The 18869-nt window shown below is 35.8% G+C and overlaps 1 protein-coding gene across 1 annotated transcript in view; it reads right to left on the reverse strand.

Annotated features, from left to right (window-relative positions):
- Positions 1 to 18869, reverse strand: part of LOC105443371 (mucin-like protein) — a 44072-nt gene that overhangs the window by 13022 nt on the left and 12181 nt on the right. Inside the window, exons 8-31 of the mRNA XM_030989602.1 lie at positions 18583 to 18786; positions 17876 to 17989; positions 16424 to 16672; positions 14192 to 14374; positions 12620 to 12804; positions 11582 to 11765; positions 10849 to 10974; positions 10340 to 10435; positions 9690 to 9818; positions 8746 to 8874; positions 7756 to 7859; positions 7133 to 7349; positions 6109 to 6237; positions 4792 to 4914; positions 3384 to 3509; positions 2804 to 2935; positions 2017 to 2076; positions 1552 to 1611; positions 1304 to 1363; positions 1056 to 1115; positions 808 to 867; positions 560 to 619; positions 312 to 371; positions 67 to 126 (exon numbers count right to left, since the gene is read on the reverse strand). Coding sequence (XP_030845462.1) covers positions 67 to 126; positions 312 to 371; positions 560 to 619; positions 808 to 867; positions 1056 to 1115; positions 1304 to 1363; positions 1552 to 1611; positions 2017 to 2076; positions 2804 to 2935; positions 3384 to 3509; positions 4792 to 4914; positions 6109 to 6237; positions 7133 to 7349; positions 7756 to 7859; positions 8746 to 8874; positions 9690 to 9818; positions 10340 to 10435; positions 10849 to 10974; positions 11582 to 11765; positions 12620 to 12804; positions 14192 to 14374; positions 16424 to 16672; positions 17876 to 17989; positions 18583 to 18786 — 2910 coding nt within the window. The remainder of the gene's footprint in view (positions 1 to 66; positions 127 to 311; positions 372 to 559; positions 620 to 807; positions 868 to 1055; positions 1116 to 1303; positions 1364 to 1551; positions 1612 to 2016; positions 2077 to 2803; positions 2936 to 3383; positions 3510 to 4791; positions 4915 to 6108; positions 6238 to 7132; positions 7350 to 7755; positions 7860 to 8745; positions 8875 to 9689; positions 9819 to 10339; positions 10436 to 10848; positions 10975 to 11581; positions 11766 to 12619; positions 12805 to 14191; positions 14375 to 16423; positions 16673 to 17875; positions 17990 to 18582; positions 18787 to 18869) is intronic.

The following is an 18869-nucleotide window of genomic DNA, read 5'->3' on the forward strand; positions in this document are numbered from 1 at the left end:
ATAATTTGACTTGTCAGTCAAGACACTAATAATTGTTAAATTTGTTTATTAAACCTATTCCTTTACCAAGTTGTGAGGTGGCACTGGGTGTTACCTCTGGCTGCATGGTTATGGCACTTGATGGATCTGGAGAACAGACAAAGAAGGTGTAGTCATACATTATACATCACTATATATTAACATGATTTCAAATTCAAATTCATTAAAACCTTAATGATGGCAAGAATGCCATCATTACTTGATTTATAATTTGACTTGTCAGTCAAGACACTAATAATTGTGAAATTTGTTTATTAAACCTATTCCTTTACCAGGTTGTGAGGTGGCACTGGGTGTTACCTCTGGCTGCATGGTTATGGCACTTGATGGATCTGGAAAACAGACAAAGAAGGTATAGTCATTATACATTACACATCACTATATATTCACATGATTTCAAATTCAAATTCATTAAAACCTTAATGATGGCAAGAATGCCATCATTACTTGATTTATAATTTGACTTGTCAGTCAAGACACTAATAATTGTGAAATTTGTTTATTAAACCTATTCCTTTACCAGGTTGTGAGGTGGCACTGGGTGTTACCTCTGGCTGCATGGTTATGGCACTTGATGGATCTGGAAAACAGACAAAGAAGGTATAGTCATTATACATTATACATCACTATATATTCACATGATTTCAAATTCAAATTCATTAAAACCTTAATGATGGCAAGAATGCCATCATTACTTGATTTATAATTTGACTTGTCAGTCAAGACACTAATAATTGTGAAATTTGTTTATTAAACCTATTCCTTTACCAGGTTGTGAGGTGGCACTGGGTGTTACCTCTGGCTGCATGGTTATGGCACTTGATGGATCTGGAAAACAGACAAAGAAGGTATAGTCATTATACATTATACATCACTATATATTCACATGATTTCAAATTCAAATTCATTAAAACCTTAATGATGGCAAGAATGCCATCATTACTTGATTTATAATTTGACTTGTCAGTCAAGACACTCATAATTGTGAAAATTGTTTATTAAACCTATTCCTTTACCAAGTTGTGAGGTGGCACTGGGTGTTACCTCTGGCTGCATGGTTATGGCACTTGATGGATCTGGAGAACAGACAAAGAAGGTATAGTCATTATACATTATACATCACTATATATTAACATGATTTCAAATTCAAATTCACTAAAACCTTAAGGATGGCAAGAATGCCATCATTACTTGATTTATAATTTGACTTGTCAGTCAAGACACTAATAATTGTGAAATTTGTTTATTAAACCTATTCCTTTACCAGGTTGTGAGGTGGCACTGGGTGTTACCTCTGGCTGCATGGATATGGCACTTGATGGATCTGGAAAACAGACAAAGAAGGTATAGTCATTATACATTATACATCACTATATATTCACATGATTTCAAATTCAAATTCATTAAAACCTTAATGATGGCAAGAATGCCATCATTACTTGATTTATAATTTGAATTGTCAGTCAAGACACTAATAATTGTGAAATTTGTTTATTAAACCTATTCCTTTACCAGGTTGTGAGGTGGCACTGGGTGTTACCTCTGGCTGCATGGTTATGGCACTTGATGGATCTGGAAAACAGACAAAGAAGTTATAGTCATTAAACATTACACATCACTATATATTCACATGATTTCAAATTCGAATTCATTAAAACCTTACTGACGGCAAGAATGCCATCATTACTTGGTTTATTATTTGTACTGATCTGTTATACACCAATATATATTCACATGATTTCAAATTTAATTTAAATTCATTAAAACCTTACTGATGGCAAGAATGCCATCATTACTTGATTTATAATTTGTACTGGTTAGTTATACACCACTATATATTCACATGATTTCTGATTCAAATTCATTAAAACCTTACTGATGGCAAGAACTACATCATTACTTGATTCATTATTTGTACTAATCATTTTTTAAGACACTGGTTATTGTGAAATATGTTTACTAAACTTATTCCTTTACCAAACTGTGAGGTGGGACTAGGTGTTGTTTCTGGCTGCATGGTTGTGGCACCTGATGTCACTGGAAATGAGACAAAAAAGTTATAATTATTCTACATAATACAAAACTATTTATTCACATCATTTATATCTGAATTATACAGTATCGTTTTCCACGATAAATACATTTCATTATACATTTGTAAGTCGGCTTTTGAAGCAACATTGTCTTGTAAGGACAAACTCCTTCCCTAAAAAGGACAAAGCTCTTTGCAGGTGATTGTAAATCTTGAATACATCACAATCCACCGACCACATTGCCAATTTGAGGTTTGCATAGACTTTGTGATCTCATATTTCAAACATTCATAATTTTCTTAATAGCTCTCCAATGCTTCTCACACAAATGGGGGTAAAGTCCCATTGTCAAATCGCCCTCTTGCCAAGTGTTTTACCAAACTTTAACTATCCTTCTAATTCTTAATGAAACACCTGTAAGTGGTGTGACCCAAGTTCACAAATCTTGAGAGACAACAAATTTAATAAAATCTTTCAAAATATTGTCTTTCTTTATTTTCTGAATGCAGAGATGATAATCTGTGTGGAAACAGCTTTATTGAACCCCTCTAAAATCTCTGTAAATCAATTCAAATTCTTTACATCCCTACCGACATTGCTAATTTAGGAAGTTAAATGATTACATTTAATTAAATTGCTCTTTTTCATGAACGACAACATGAACAGAAGTGGATCTATTAAAATTCCCAGTATCTCCAAAAGGTGACTCTGATTTGACATTTCATCCTTACCATTACACGTTATACCATCAGTGCTTAATTCATATCCAGGGGTACATGAACAGTTGTAAGAGCCCATTGAGTTCGTACACACTCCATTTTCAGAATCACAGACGGATGGATTTGCAGAGCATTCGTTAATATCTAGGAAAAGCAAACATTTTTTTCTTCACCAACAACAGTTAAGAGTTTTTATAAAGAACTAGATAATCAGCTTTTCCATTTAAATTAGCAACACTTACTTTTATCTCCACTATTTCATAGTTAAAACAAAAAAAGTTATATGAAATATTGTGAAATATTGTGAAAATCTAAAAGAAATTGCAAATTTGTTCACGAAAATAGTACTAATAAGTTTCACTCTGCATTACTAATTTAGAGAGAGTGTAATGATTATTTTTTAATCAAATCGCTCTTTATTATAAATGCACAACGTAACAGAAGCGGATCAAATTTTCTGGCTTCTCCTAAAGATGACATTAATGTGATATTACATCCTTATCTTTTCACGCAAATCCATCAGTGTTTATTTCATATCCAGATTTTAAATATGCGATGAAAAGGTGACACTAATTTTGTATTAAATTCTTACCACTGCAAGTAATGTTGTCATTGCTTATTTCATATCCAGAGTTACATGAACAGTTGAAAGAGCCTACCAGATTCATACACATTCCATTTCCACAGGCCGATGAATTCGTGGAGCATTCGTCAACATCTAGGAGAAGTAAACATTCTTGTTTTGAATTTGGCAATCTGACATTTGCGTGTTGTGATTTTAAGATCACAAAGACTTTATAACAAATCACCCCAAGATGATTTCACTAGCCTTGACCATCACCTCTTGCAACGTGCGATCTTTACAATGAATTATTACAAAACCATGTAATACAAAAAGTTTGAGCAAATTCAGATAACTAATAAGAAATCTATGAATTGTTAATGACATGAAAGCTTTGAAAAACACAAGATAAATTGGCAACTCACTCATGACTTGGTGACGTCAATGCCTCATTATCCACCGATTGTTTTCTTTATATTGATAATATCAATTTCCAATTTCCCCCCTAAAAATATTATTTCCTCACACCAGTATCCAAGTTATATTGATAGTAATATGTTTTTGTGTGGATGCATTAATACAGGGTAATTCGTAAAATCATGAAAAATGTGAATGTTGATAAACTATTGGTATATAAATCAATGAATATGAATGAACAATATTCAGAAAATAGTATCTTTAAAAAAAAAAATTATACACATCATATTACCTTGGCAAAGGCACGGGGAAATCGAGTTTCGGGGGATAAAAAGGGAAATTAATGGGATAAAAATAACTAAAGCAGTTGATAAAAAGTGAGGCAATGACGTCACAAACGGATAACCAAATTAGCAATTTGTGTAGTGATTTTCAAAAAAGTTTCATAGTTTGTCATACTTTGAACAAAGTTCATAACTTCTTTATTATCCAATTTTACTTTTTATTTTGTTTTCTGTCTCTCGTGTTTTTTCTGCATCTATTTAAAGCAAATTATTTTTGAGTTGCCTTCGCCTTTAAAGTATTCTTGTGAGTGTGGATTACACTATTGTTAACGTTGATTTCCACTACAAAGTGAGTGAAAATCGACAAATAAGACTCTGCAAAGAGTGGATTTCTACTCTTGTATATTCAGAAAGTTCAACACTTATACGGCAAACATATAAAGAGTACGAAGAAAATAAAGGATATATATATTAAACCTCGCACCCGAAACCAAAGTCGGACTTTAAATTCAATACAAGCCCTTAATAATCGAGCGTGGACGAGTGCGTCAGGTAATATACTCGCACGTTGGTTTTATATTAGAGTGTATTTCAACTTGGGAAATCTCTTAACAAAAGTAATAATGGTGAAAGTGTTATGACCGTAGTACTGTTACTTTTAAAACATAGAACATTTTAGTTTTAGTCATGAAACCCGTTAACACATTCAAAGTAAATTTTAGCTTGATCGAACCTACCCGTGCAATTAGATCCGCTTTCGTCCAACTCATATCCATCCCAGCACGCGCATGAGTATCCACCCTCCTCGTTGTAACATATTTGCTGGCAGTCATTCGCCCCCTGCACACATTCGTTTATATCTGTTCATCAAAACACAAAGTATATTACAAAGGCATTTGCAAAAATTGTCACAGATTTAAAAAGAAGATTGATTTTTGATAAAGATTCAAATTAATTTGTAAGTTTCTTATTATTTAATTGGAAAAATATCATTGAAGAAATATCCTTTGACAAAGATTAATCTTCAGATGCCTTCATTATAACTATATGACAAGAAAAAGCTAAGAATGTTTGGAGCAAACTTTTGTTCTGGTCCACATTTCATACAAAATACATATAAATAAATGCTAAATTTCTATGACAATTTTGCTCTCAGCCAATAAAATGGCACGATTTCAATAGATTTTAACAACTATTTGTAACTTGCTCTTGATAATTAATTTCATGACACGGGGCTCTACTTGCACAAGTGCATGATGTGTTTTAGACCCTTAGCTAGATTTTAGTCGATTACTCATCATTTTGATTCTGAAACAATAAAGTATACATTAATTTCCCATGCTTTTCTCGTGTGCTGTGCTTATCTATTACTCAGTCCTCATAAAAGGCTAATGTACACTATATATATATATTTACAAATAATATGTTTGTTTCAGTATTTTCTTTCCTTCAGAACATGTTGACGTTGAGTCGAATTGAATTGAAATATATTGTTAATAACATTTCACCTCGGCCAATTGCCAAATTGCAAACTAATTACAAAACTAAAATAAACTATTAGGCTATTATTATTTTTTTTATTTTTTTTATAACATATCGGTACACAAACAATATTAGAAGAACATACTATCAAAATGTAGGTATTCGACTAGACATTTGGGGAGTTGGGTAAAATCATTATTGCACTTTGGATTTAAAGAAACACTGAAATAATAAAATGCAGCTTTACAAACAGGAAAACCATAATATGTAAGCAAGTAATTGGTTGATATAATACTATATATCTATTTACATTATTCTATTATTAAGAATTATCCTACTAAAGTGTCAGCAAAACACTTTAGTTCTTTAAGTGTATAGCCAATAAGTAAAAATGCAAATTCGAATAGCATGGGAAAACAAGGGATGTATAATTGAGTCATAATGACAAGAAAGAAATCTGTTTAGATGCAGTGCAATATAAGAGATAAAGGATTTCATTTGTAAGGGCTTCAATTGAAGGAGATTAATTCTTATTATACCTCCAGTAATAATTATAAAAAAAATGATGTTACCTTCGCACGAATCCGTCCCCGTTCCTAGGAAGCCCTCGTTACACGTACAGTAGAAACTCCCGTAGGTGTTCGTACAATTTCCGTTACGGCAAGCATCGGTAAACAGTAACACTGAACACTCGTTGATGTCTACAACATCCATTTGAGATGAAAAAAGTACCAAGAATATTAATGATAATATTATGGTCTTTTCTATCCTCTGTAAGTACATTTTTAATTAGTATTACATTACAATTAATGCATAACAGGATAAAAACGACTTTTGAAAAATCAGCCTATTACGAAAATGCAATTTCAAAAGCCCGTTAATCAACAAAAAACATAATAATGTCGTATCATGAATCCGAACATGATTTCTATGGGACAAACAATTGGGTTCTGAAATCGCTCTTGGGTTTAGGAAATGGTTGCTATCGCACTACCCTTTGCCCCCCCCCCCCCCCACACACACAAACATGGCATTCACTGCCAATCAATTATTTGATAATTTCCATTGACTTGAACGACCAAAAAGGTAAACATGGGCTTTTAAAATTCAATCGAAAATATCTTCGAACTAGTTTTGAAAGAAAAAAAATGAAACATTGATTGTGATAAACAAAATTATCTTTGATTTGCTGAAAATCAGCTTTGTAGTTGGGAGTCAGATATTTTCTTAGTATTTAAAGGGATTTGGGTCGTCAGTTTACATGTGAACAAGGCCATACGTTTGCTGACGCAAGACTTGGTGAAAATACCATTATTGTGTGTACAAGTCTGCACACAGCGAATATGTACTGTATGCCTATCAAGAAATAACCCTAGTCTCTCGGAGAGTCTTCGAGTGAGGGAAAGGCGAGGGAGATGCAAGGCATTACATAAGGCCTGTTGGTCCTAATATTCAGTGATTGCTAATCCTGGTGATTGACAACACTTGTTATTGTGTATTTCCCCATGAGAACCCACTTCTATGGGTCTTTAGTCAAATGATTTGGGTTTAAAATGTGGAGAGAAAGAATAAGAAAAAAAAAAAAAAAAATCTCACCTTGTGCGACGATCCGGTTATGCGAGTCAAATACTCGGCTAGGTGGTAGGGAGTCGGTGAACACCGACTTTAAGAAAGTAGCGTTCAGATCAGAGTTGAATGAGTCGATCCGGAACTCGACGAAAGCGTTGCCTCCAACCACAGTATAATTAGTCACAAAAACATCTGTGAGGTTCCAATCTCCTATAACAGATGTACTGTTAAGCTGGTCAAACACCTGTAATGGGTAAAGTATTTTGAGTCGATACATATTATAAGGGCTTCTTAATGAACCGGTTTTCTTTAAACCCTCAACTTCATAACCATAATAGTCGTAGCAAAATGAAATTTCACGAAAGAAAAATAACATCTAGAAGTGTTGTATGGAATTGTTTGTACTCCTCGTTAAGAGAAATCCCATTAATAAATTATCAAAAATGAAAGTGTGAATAATACCTTTTACCCTCTTATCAATAGGTCATCATTTATGTATGAGGTGGCTCACGTCTTCCAGCTGGTGACGTTAAAAGTTGCTTTCCAGACGTAGATAATCATATCTGATTGATTGATTGGTTTCTTTGCGCTTGCCACAAGTTTAGTAATCGGGTAGATGCCAAGAACTACTACGTGATGATGTGCCTTACCTGTTCGGCTAGTTGGTTTCGGTTTTGTTCAGTGTCTGTATAATGCTGGATTGCTATGCCGTTGATGAAGTCAAACCTCAGTTCCAGAGTTAACGAGTTAGCCGCTATTAGTAGAAATTTATATGATAAACATTTTAAAGCAGTCAGCTCATACTCGTTAGTTGATATCACTGCGTAAGCATTATTGGAATACCCAAGAAGTATCAACTAAAAACGGCATGAATTTTGAATAGATTAGCAAAACGTTGTGGTGTGAAAAGCTTCAGTTCGTTGACCTAAAAACGAGGCAGTCAAATGAGTGAGGGCATTTCATGTATGCCGTATTCACCACCGAGGGACAAAAATCTCTGATTTCACAAGATGGAAATGTCTTTTTTCGTACTGGAATTCCGCGATCGACGTTTTTCTTTTCTCCACTACAGGCACACAAAAAACTACTTAGCCCCCTCAACGTTATATTATAAAGTTTGTTTCTTTATTTTCTACGTATCGAGCTCCTCAAAGCATGGCACGTGCACTATTTCGGAGGCATAGCCAGGAGATATTTTGAAAAAGACGGCAGTTTTAAAAGATGCTCTTACCATTGTTCCCGTCAGGAATGCGTTCCTTTGGTACCCCCCCCCCCAATTAAATGGTGGAATTGACCTTCTTTGCAGACAATAAACACACAGTAGGTTAAACAGGGAGTTGACTCACTAATACATCTATGATAGATGATAAAGAAGCAGGCGGTTATGAAAGGTTGTTCCATTCAAAGATTGTAAATTTAACAAATAAGCACTGAAACAAATAGTATCTTTTCGGCATTGTATCCCCCTCTGATTGTTCAAAATCCTGTAATCTGCCCTCTGTAAATAGACCTTTCTTTATTTGCATGCATTTAATTTTACGGTTTATAAAACGTGTTTTTCAAATATGTCTACAATGAGCAAGAATATCATTATTTATACCTAAATAAATGTGAAAGTATTATACAATATCAAAGCTTACATTCGCATGATCCGTCGACAAGGGCATAACTCGTATTACAGATACAGGTGTGGTTCCCCACGGTGTTCATGCACACACGATTTAAACTTTCGTTGCACATGTGGTTCCTAGTTGCACACTCATCGATATCTAAAGGGGAAAATTAAAATATTTAATTTATTCAAACATATTTAGTTAGCATGACAAGATCAGTTTGCAGGATGATTTTGAATCTTAGTCTTGTAGTTAACAGATATCATCATATCAATACCCCCAAATACATGTACATTCAATACAAAATGAAAAAATATACACACATTGATCAAGGAATGAAAATTAAATGAATAACAAAGGAACTAAAAAAAGCTAAAGCTACGTATACAATGCTGGTATAGTTATCGGATAGGTAATAGCAAAGCAAAATATAGTTTAATCCCTATATTCATTAACTTTATAAACTCTTCTCAATATATCAACATGTGTTATTATTGCTGTAGCTAGAAAACAAGTGTTCAACCCCTTTTTTCTAATTTTCTTGTAACAGCAAGTCTTATCTGTTTTTTTTAGTTTAACTGAATTCCTTTTCCATACGCTGTCATGTATTGCATTGCATCAATTGTATGTTAATGTAAATGAATAAAAAAATGAATGTAATATTATTGCACATAAATACGTATGTTCGAAAATATGATATAACAATAAATACATTTATTATCAATTATATCTATTATATATATCAAAAGGCCTGTATTTCACACTGAACGGGCATCCAATAATATCTTTTGGTTAATACCACTGCTCCTACTACTACTGCTAGTTATGATAATTTTCGCCGAACCCTCATGACCATAGCATGTTGAGGGAGATAGTTGTATCGAACACACGCACACGCTACTCAAGGACATGTCACAACTATCTCTTTCAATACGCTATATTCATGACATGTAATAGTATTATTATTTTACCTTCGCATGACTTTGTTTCGTTGACTGTATTATATCCATCCATGCAGTCACAAAAGTAATCCCCATCTGTATTTATACATGTTGAAACTTCAGGGCAGTCATCAACTCCTCCCAAACATTCGTCAAAATCTGCATAAACATTGAAATATTTAAAACACTTTGCAACGGAATGTCTGTGAACTTTTACGTATATACAATGCTTTGTGAAACGCTGCCTGGGTCCACCTTTTTAATCACAACTCAAAATACAAATTTACTCACATTTACGTAATATTTGGAGACTATGGTACAGTTATGTAAACACTAACAAATTGTTTGTATATACATGTTCTACTTCAGATACCTTTCATCAGGGTTGGCTAAATGTATTTTGCTTTGAAGTAGCAAGATAAGATTTCAATACCTCATTGTATGTTCCTTAGAAATCATGTTCAGAATACGTCATTGTCATTTTCGCATATTTCAAAAGGCATCGCCCACAGCTATTGTAATTGTGTTAGGTTGATTTTACGAAATTAGTGGCTATTGCGTTTAGAATCAATAGGTTTAAAACATGTGGCTGATGAAGCGAGAGCTATTTACATGCATGTGATATAGAAATAATCTTACATTTTAACTTATGTATACACATGTAATTCGAGAGATCTCACCTGAACAGGTTCCATTATCAAACTCGTAACCAGGGTCACATGTGCAATTCGGAGAACCAGTATTGGCCATTGCAGCAGGCGTACAACCTGCGTTGTCTGTTTCAAAAGCATATATATATATATATAAGTTACAAAAACGATAACAGAATTAGTTTCATCAAGATTTGAAAGAGGCATACATAGGAAGACGCATAAAAACTGTTATACTTTTTCGTGGATAGCTTAAAGCATTAGCAACTCTATTTGAATTAAAACAAGCGTATATACCATGACCATTAACATCTGTTTATGTTTGACATGCTTATATGCTAATGAATAATGTAATGATGATAATAACTATAAATATACTACTAATAATATTAATAACCACAACAGCAATTGGAAGTCTTACTATTCTCACTTAAGCATTAATTTATTCCAACTTGTTCTCTAATTTTCAAGTCAAATGAAGTTTAATGAAACAGGGCCCTGCTGGAGCCCTAGTTTCCATGGTCTTCCTGCATTCATACCTATACATGCACGTGTGTCCAGAGAAAGAGTAAACCCATCGTCGCAAGAACAGTAGTATCCATTGAGGATGTTGTGACAGGTGTGCTCACAGTCGTTGGTGGTGTTGCTTTGGCATTCGTTGACATCTTAAATTCCGAAGGAGAAATCAAGATAATAATGATAAACTATTCTTGAGGAGCGCATATCAGATGTATATTGATATATCATCCCTATGTGCTTCAAAAGAGGTTCGGAGTTCCGTAATTGCAATTGGTACATCAAGCCAGGTACCCATGAAACACTTGGTTTGAGAGTTGTAAATGTGGACGAATGTCCTGCTAAAAAATGTGAGTACCAGACTGGGATTCGTTGCTAATAATTACATGTATATATATATATAAATATATATGCTTTGCTCATATTTAATTTTTACCAATACAAATTTGCAAGTTTACACATCTTATAATGTGAAATGAAAGCTTACAGAGGTCCGGTCACTTTCATACTATTCTGCTTCGTTTTTTTTTCATCACCGTTTCCTCCTTCTCCTCTTATTCTTCCTTTTCTTCTTTCTCTTCATTTTCCTTTCCCCCTACCTCCCCCTCTTCTCTGATTTGGTTTAAAGCATATCATCTCATTATTATTGCCGTTTAAAAAAATGGGAGGGGGGGGGGGGGAAGGAGCAATTTTTTTTGTTAAGTTGATCTCCGTATCAAAGTTAGAACAAAGCTATAATGATTTGGTATCACATACCATAGCATGTTTCCCCAGTACCCTGCAGGCCTGGCGGGCAGTCACCACACTGAAATTCAGGCGTCATCCCAGCGGGGCTGTCCATACATAGTACACTCTCGTAGCAGGGAGACTCTGCGCAGGCGTCGAATTCTACATCACAATGGTCACCTGACCACCCGATGGTACAATTGCACGTGACAACCTGAATGTTTAACAAATGATACATTCCTACATTATTTGCTCCTCAAATTGTATATGTGATATGTGTATTCTAAAGAAATTATTTGTTACTTCTGCTTTTTAATAGATTAATGAAACATATCATTATCTGAGCTGAAGCGAACCAATTTGAGTGGCCTCTTTCGGACTCTCCTTACAAGGCCTTACAATGACGTAAGTACAGCAATCGTTGATACCTGAAATGGCAATTGTTCGCATTTACAATTTCATGTGACAACTTTAGATTTAAAGAAGCGACCACCAATTAAAAAAATTTGTTCCGTGTAATTTTAGTACGCGATGAGAATTGACATCATTTTTTTTTATAAAGATAACATTGTTTCCAGAATAAGTCCCCTGAAAAAACAAACATGCAAGTCTTTACATGATCGCCTGAATAAACCGTTGGCACAAATGCGCTTTACATCCTGAAAATGTATCAATTATGAAAATTTATGATCAGATGATCCAGATGATGAACTGTGCGTACAATTGCATGTTACAACATAAAGTATTACACATGCAAATACATGATCACGTGACCAATCGTTTGTACAATTTGATATCTATATCAAGTAATGTTTAGGGTAGACCGGTCATTAAATCAATACTGTTTCTTGTACTTGGAGGTCATGTAAAACAAGTGTCGTACTGGGCAAGTTGTCAAGGGTGATGATTCCAAACGCCGATTTTGCCCTGACCCAGCCCGTTGCTTTAATAATTTCGTGTTGAATCACATACACAGGCTACGTTATTTCGAACCAGTAATTTGGACGACAAGCAAATATGACGTTAGTAATTTAGTTCTTAAGTGTATGCAAATACCGATCAACTCACCGCGAATCCATTAGCGTTGAGATTCTGGCCTACGGCTAGGGTCTGGAAGTCACATACTCCCTCGTTCATGCATTCGCAGATCTTGACCTTAAAAGAGACCACCGATTGTGCACCTCGTTCATCACTGACCACGACTTCAATCCTTGATACATTGAGACTCGACGGTGTCCACTCAAAAGAGCCCTCTGAAAGTTAAGACAAGAAAGTTGTTAAATACAGCCACACTGTAAAACAGAGCCATCTATACACAGAGTTTGGCCAGCCCGTTTCGAGTTGGAAACAATGTGGCGACTACTGCTTTGTTAGGCATAGCACTGTTGGAAAGTTGACCATGAAATGGGACTGTGCAATGAACAGTTTGCTAGGGCAGGAAGTTTCTCCGTTCATTATTGCTTTAAAGGGCAATCCAACCTTTATAATAGGTTTATAAAACAAAAAAATAAAAACATAATTGCTACCGAGAAAGTAAAGAACGTTAGAAATTGGAGATCACTATAACAATCTGTGAATCTCACAGTAGAATAATTGTCAATGGATTGTGACACAGCCATGGAGAGCTCTCCCGTTTATGGTGTACACAAATATCATCATTTTTGCTTAAGTTCCTTATCCCTTTTGGGCAATTATCAAAATACATTATGGAAAGCATATTATCATAGGTCCTCTTAAAATAAAAGACCCTAATGAGTAAAATAATTTGACAAATTGACATTTTAGTCTTTGTGTTGAAGCAATTGGAAGAAGGTTTACGGGCACTACGTGACATGTTACATCACCGATTGAACCAATTTGAAGTTCCCATACGTATAGTAATTATCTTTTGAACAAAATCATGACTTGTTTTATTATTGCCCGATTCATTTAAACTTTCACCAATCTGCTTCTCCGACTTTTAGAGTTGTTATCTTGTAAAAAGGTTTGGCAATATTTCCCAACACTTTGCCCAACGTTGTGCCAATCGTGAACCCAACCATCTATTGGGCAATATTTCGACCAGAAGTATTGGTAAATGTAAGTACGTGCATAATTGTTTCGTATTTTGACTAACAAGTAACAGCTAGTGAAGATTTTCCCAACGAGTGGGCTACTGTAGTCGGGCAGTTGAAGGATCACATCTTTGCCCACATTTTGGACTAAATACGAAACAATTATGCACGTGCGAAGTAGGGTACTTACGTTTACCAATACCACCGGGCAAAATATTGCCCAATAAATGGTTGGGTTGACTATTGGCACAACGTTGAGCAAAGTCTTGGCAAAATATTGTCCAACCTTTTCACAGTGTATTAGCCTTCATTCAATGCCCATTGCCAGGCATATCAATCCTCATGAAACGATAGGCCATTTGTGTAATGTGCGTAAATACAATGCATACATCTTCGTGAAGTGCCTCATTACAAATCATTTCAGTAACTGGTTATGGGTAATTATATTCAGTAGTCGAAATGCAAATTGTGTCCATTAGCTGTTGTTAATTAAAACAGGCAAAAATGTGTGTACTTCCCAACTGCAACTAATGTATGACAAACACATTATGGCCACTAAAATACAATAAATTTGTTTTGTATTTACCAGAGCTGATAGCTGCACCGTCGGGAACAGAGTCGGCTAAAGTAAAATTGATTATATCGTTTGCATTAGGATCTTCAGCCGTAAACATCAGCTGAACAGTTTCGTTAACCTCTACACAGAGTACGTTGCCCTGAAGAACACTGTTGGTATCAGTGATCATAGTTACGTTCGGCGGGAAATTTTCTGAGAAGAAAAACAATAATATAACAAAGAAATTTATCATTTAATTGTGCAATAACTTCACCACCACGATCCCAATCACCAGAACCTGCTGCAAGCCGAAGATGATGGCATATTTCCCGAATGTCTACACCTTGCTTAACAAAATGTTAAGCTGGGCCTAACATCGATGCGTACGGATTTATGGATACATCCATCCCTTCGGTTCCAGTAGGTAGGAAATGGAAGAAATCGCGATCGCGAAATGAAATAATACCATCCCGATTCTCGATTCGGATAGCGTAAGATGCACTCAGCTCAATTATACAATTTAATTCATAAAAATATATGAACGCTGTTAACATGGTGTTCTTATTTTCAAATTGGCTACATTATATACTTTATTTGTTTCTACTTTAAGCGTTACCCTCATTTGATATTACCATAATTGATATTGAATTATGCTTGACGTATTTGTAATTGAACTGCTGAATGTCTATTGACTTGTATACAAGACCCCCCATCCGGTCAACATAAAAATCACATCGAATCAAATCCAATTATAGTGATGATCGCATGGCTTTATTTATTGTTGTTTTTTTTGTTCTCTAATGCTATAACGCATAAGCCTAAAAGACGGATAATTTCTATCGTGACGTATATCCAAGGGAATTCATAGTGTCAATTCACATGGCATGTGGTGTGAAACTGTCCGATAAAAAAGAACACAATGGACATGGAAAGATTTGGCCTAGAAGATACTGTGTTGGAAGTGGTAAATAAAAGGAAGTGGATTGAGATGGATTGGTCATGTGTTTACAAAAGTAGATAATAAACCTGTAAAACGATCGTGGCATCTGAAAGTGAATGGCATAAGAGAGAAGGAAGACCGAATATATCACGGACAGATGTGAAGAAAGAAAGCAGTATAAAAGGTTGGTCTAAATAAAGAAGATGCTTGAGACAAGAGTGAAGAAGTGAAGGGAAGGAGTGTTATCATGGCGGGAAAGTCTGTAACCCTGATGATGATGATGTTGATGATGATGACTCGTTAGCATTAGGTCCGGTGCCAACGAGGCCTCTCTTTTCAGACGTAGCACTACTATGCCGACTATGAAAGGTGTATTAATTTCAAACAAACGAAATGGAAATCGTTTCTCTTGTAAAAAAAAAAAGGATATTAAACATCCTGCTGCTAACAGATTTATGCGAATCATGCTAATTCAGACTTTAGCTCAACATTTATTGTATTCAATACCTTCTTGGCCTAGACCGATTCAATGGTTATAGTGATCGTTGCTGAGAGATATTGCCGACCCTTAGAAGCTTGTTGACATATGCCGCTGTTAACATGGCGGTTATTAGGGACTTTTAGATTGAGTGGACGGGAACACGACAAACGCCGACTGATCATGCGTGTCAACGTACTCAACTGCTTATGTTGACTTCAATTAGAAATCTTTTAGATTTCACTCGACGATATACATGCATGCAGGAAGTAATACTGTGAACATGACGGACAAACAAAGAGGACAAAATATACAGTTCCTCATTCTACCCTCAACAATTTCTGTGGTAGACAAAAAAACATCCCTTCACTGCTATTATGTAAAAATGTGTAGAACAGGTGAATATACATGTGACACTTGTTCTACACATTTTTACATAATAGCAGGGAAGGGATGTTCCTTTGTCTATCTGAGGAACTGTATATTTTATGCGCACGTGGCATACTAGTATCGTACTAGATTTGGAAAAAATCAAGGTTGACGCATTCTCGATCGCCGACTGAGACGACGTGACGCATGCGCAGTGCCTTAAAATGACGTCACATGTTGCAGTCAAAGCTGTCGACGTGCAAATCTAAAAGTCCCTATTAGCGTTTCTTCGTACGACACACAGATGAGTACGCGTAGGATGTTTGTTCCGTGAATCTACGAATTTTTATTTATTCCCACTTGACATTCATTATTTAGTTCACAAAAATAAAACCTTTCCGGGTTTAGCCACTGCGGTTTACCGCGGCAAATTATGCGAACAAGACGAAAAGTGTGGCAAAGCTTAAATCAATACCTAGGTTGGCAAGGTTGTCAACAAATGTATTCCCGGCATCCATTGTCATAGCTCCCAGTTCTGGGCTTACGGCAAGGTAGTCAAACAAGCACATTTCATCGTCACCGCATGCCTGCAATGCAGCAGCTGTCCGTTCGGGGTCTTGAGCCTTAAGATCACTCAGGAAAATCGGTGTGTAGTTTGCCGGGTTGTAGTAGGTCCAGTTCCTCTCGCCGTACTCGAACAAGGACTCGACCTCGCTGGCTTGCCCTGGAGTTTGCCATGAAGAAAAAAGGAAATCAATTGTAGTAGGACTCTTGAGGATAATTTGACAACAGGTATACAATCATATAATGAATTGAGAAAAATGTGGTTATGACACTAGGGATTAATCCTCGTTTATTTGAATAGTTACCTCGCTTATTCACCGTGGAGTTCCTGCTTACTAGTACAAGGAATAATGAAGGCAATTCAAAATCAGGGCAAAACCAACCTTTTGAGAACAGTTTCAAAAGTGGTATTTGGTCTAGCATAGATGTATTGCAAGGTTCTGGAATCATCAAAATGATAAGAAATTTGGCCAAGTCTTCATGAAGTTAGAATCACTGTACACATAAAGATGTGTATGGGACTACACACACGTGCGCGACACGTGCATTTGTATCTCTCAACAGGCGAGAAATACACTAATTTACCAAATATATCAATTAGTAGGCGGTTTCCCGTCAACATTTTTATCATCATGTATTATTCAAAACATATTCTTTCACATGATTGGTAATAAGAGCTTGCATTTCATTCTTTGAAATTGGGGCGTTTTCAATACCGGTCTTTACCTTTAAACAAATCAAAGCAATATAGCATCCATTAAAAAATGTAAATTTTCTTTTGTATTACATAGAAAAAGAGTATTTTATGATGTCTAATTTACCCACGTTACTATTATATTAGAAATCTACAATTTTATTCGGCTCTATTTAACGTACCCCTTTATGACAATGCTTCACATTACAGTATCTTTAATATGACACAAACCTATTCGAGTAAATACGTGAAGGACGATTGTCACGCTGTTGCCAATTGTAGATGTTAAAGGGACTGTAGCACGACGAGACTATGCGTCTTTCCCGTCTGCGTCTGCGTCTTTCCCGAGGCCCACTCGGGATAAATCGGGTAGAATACGACTACGGACGACGCGACCGTAGCAAGCCTACGTATTCACGTGCGTGCAACATACGCGAAATCGAAGCGTGATGAGAACTTCGGACTGTTTCGCGAACGCTAGCGCGCTGACCCAGTTAATCAAGTCCATTCCTTTACGTGCAGTTGTCCAAAAGAAGACGGTAGATGGCGTCAACCAGTATTTCACGTGCTACAGCCCCTTTTAAAAAATTCCTGCGGTTAACCGCTCCATAACTGCACTAGGCTCAAGTCTAAGAATTTCCAATCGTAACGCAGTAAAGATCAACTTACATGACTGTCCGAAGTGAAATATCTCCTTGTCCGTAAGGCTTGTGGCTATCGAATCCTCAAGAGTGGTGCCGTTTCGGAGCAGGAAATCATCTGAACTATTGCCATTCAAATTACCTGGAGAAATTAAATGAAAATGACGATATTCTTAATATGTAATAAAACGTAATGCTTTCGTCTTTTTGAAGTGCCCCCTTTTTAATTATTTCACTCACCTGTTTAGAATGCGTTGCGAGGGGATGAGTTTTTTATTACGTGCCCCCTAAATGCCTCGTACTAAGGATGGACATCGTTCTCACATGGCGGATATAACACTTTAAAAATGCTTTGTGCAACAATTGTTTGGGATCAAGCATTAAATAGAGTTAGACAAACATAAAGGCAAGACATATAAGGCAACTTGAATAGCCAAATGCATCACCTGTTCATTGAAATTTGTGAACAGTTTTTCCCCAAATCTATCACATGACCAGGCGCGTTACGTATATTATAATATTTCTGTCGGCAAAAATTGAACAATTTTATAGGATGTCGGCATATTTTACAATTAGAAACCCGTGATGTTTTACTTGTCGATAATTTTCATAATTTTCAGCTGACTGTTTAATGCTTGTCGGAAAATTGTACTTCTTTCTACATTTAATTCAATATGGTTTGGCGACAGCTCTGTGTTAGCTCTAGTTACTACAGTATATAAATTGACTACTAACCTAGAAGACCTCTGCCAGGACCATCTTCATCGTATTCCGGCGGTGTTTCGACGGTCACGAGAAGAATCCCGTTAGAAAAGGTCACGGTAAAAGACGTAGCGGGCGTGTTACCAACCTGAAAGTAAGCATTGACCTTGATTTCATCCACAGTGGTTCCATTCTCACGCGTTAATGAAAATGAAGAATCTGCGGAGGCAAAGCCGTCTTTGTCACGACGGAGAGAAAGAGGAAGGGAAAATAATGAAAACATATTTAATGATTATAATAACAAGGAATAGACAGTACCT

Source organism: Strongylocentrotus purpuratus, unplaced genomic scaffold, assembly GCF_000002235.5.
Source record: "Strongylocentrotus purpuratus isolate Spur 01 unplaced genomic scaffold, Spur_5.0 spur5_scaffold_18, whole genome shotgun sequence".
NCBI lineage: Eukaryota > Metazoa > Echinodermata > Echinoidea > Camarodonta > Strongylocentrotidae > Strongylocentrotus > Strongylocentrotus purpuratus.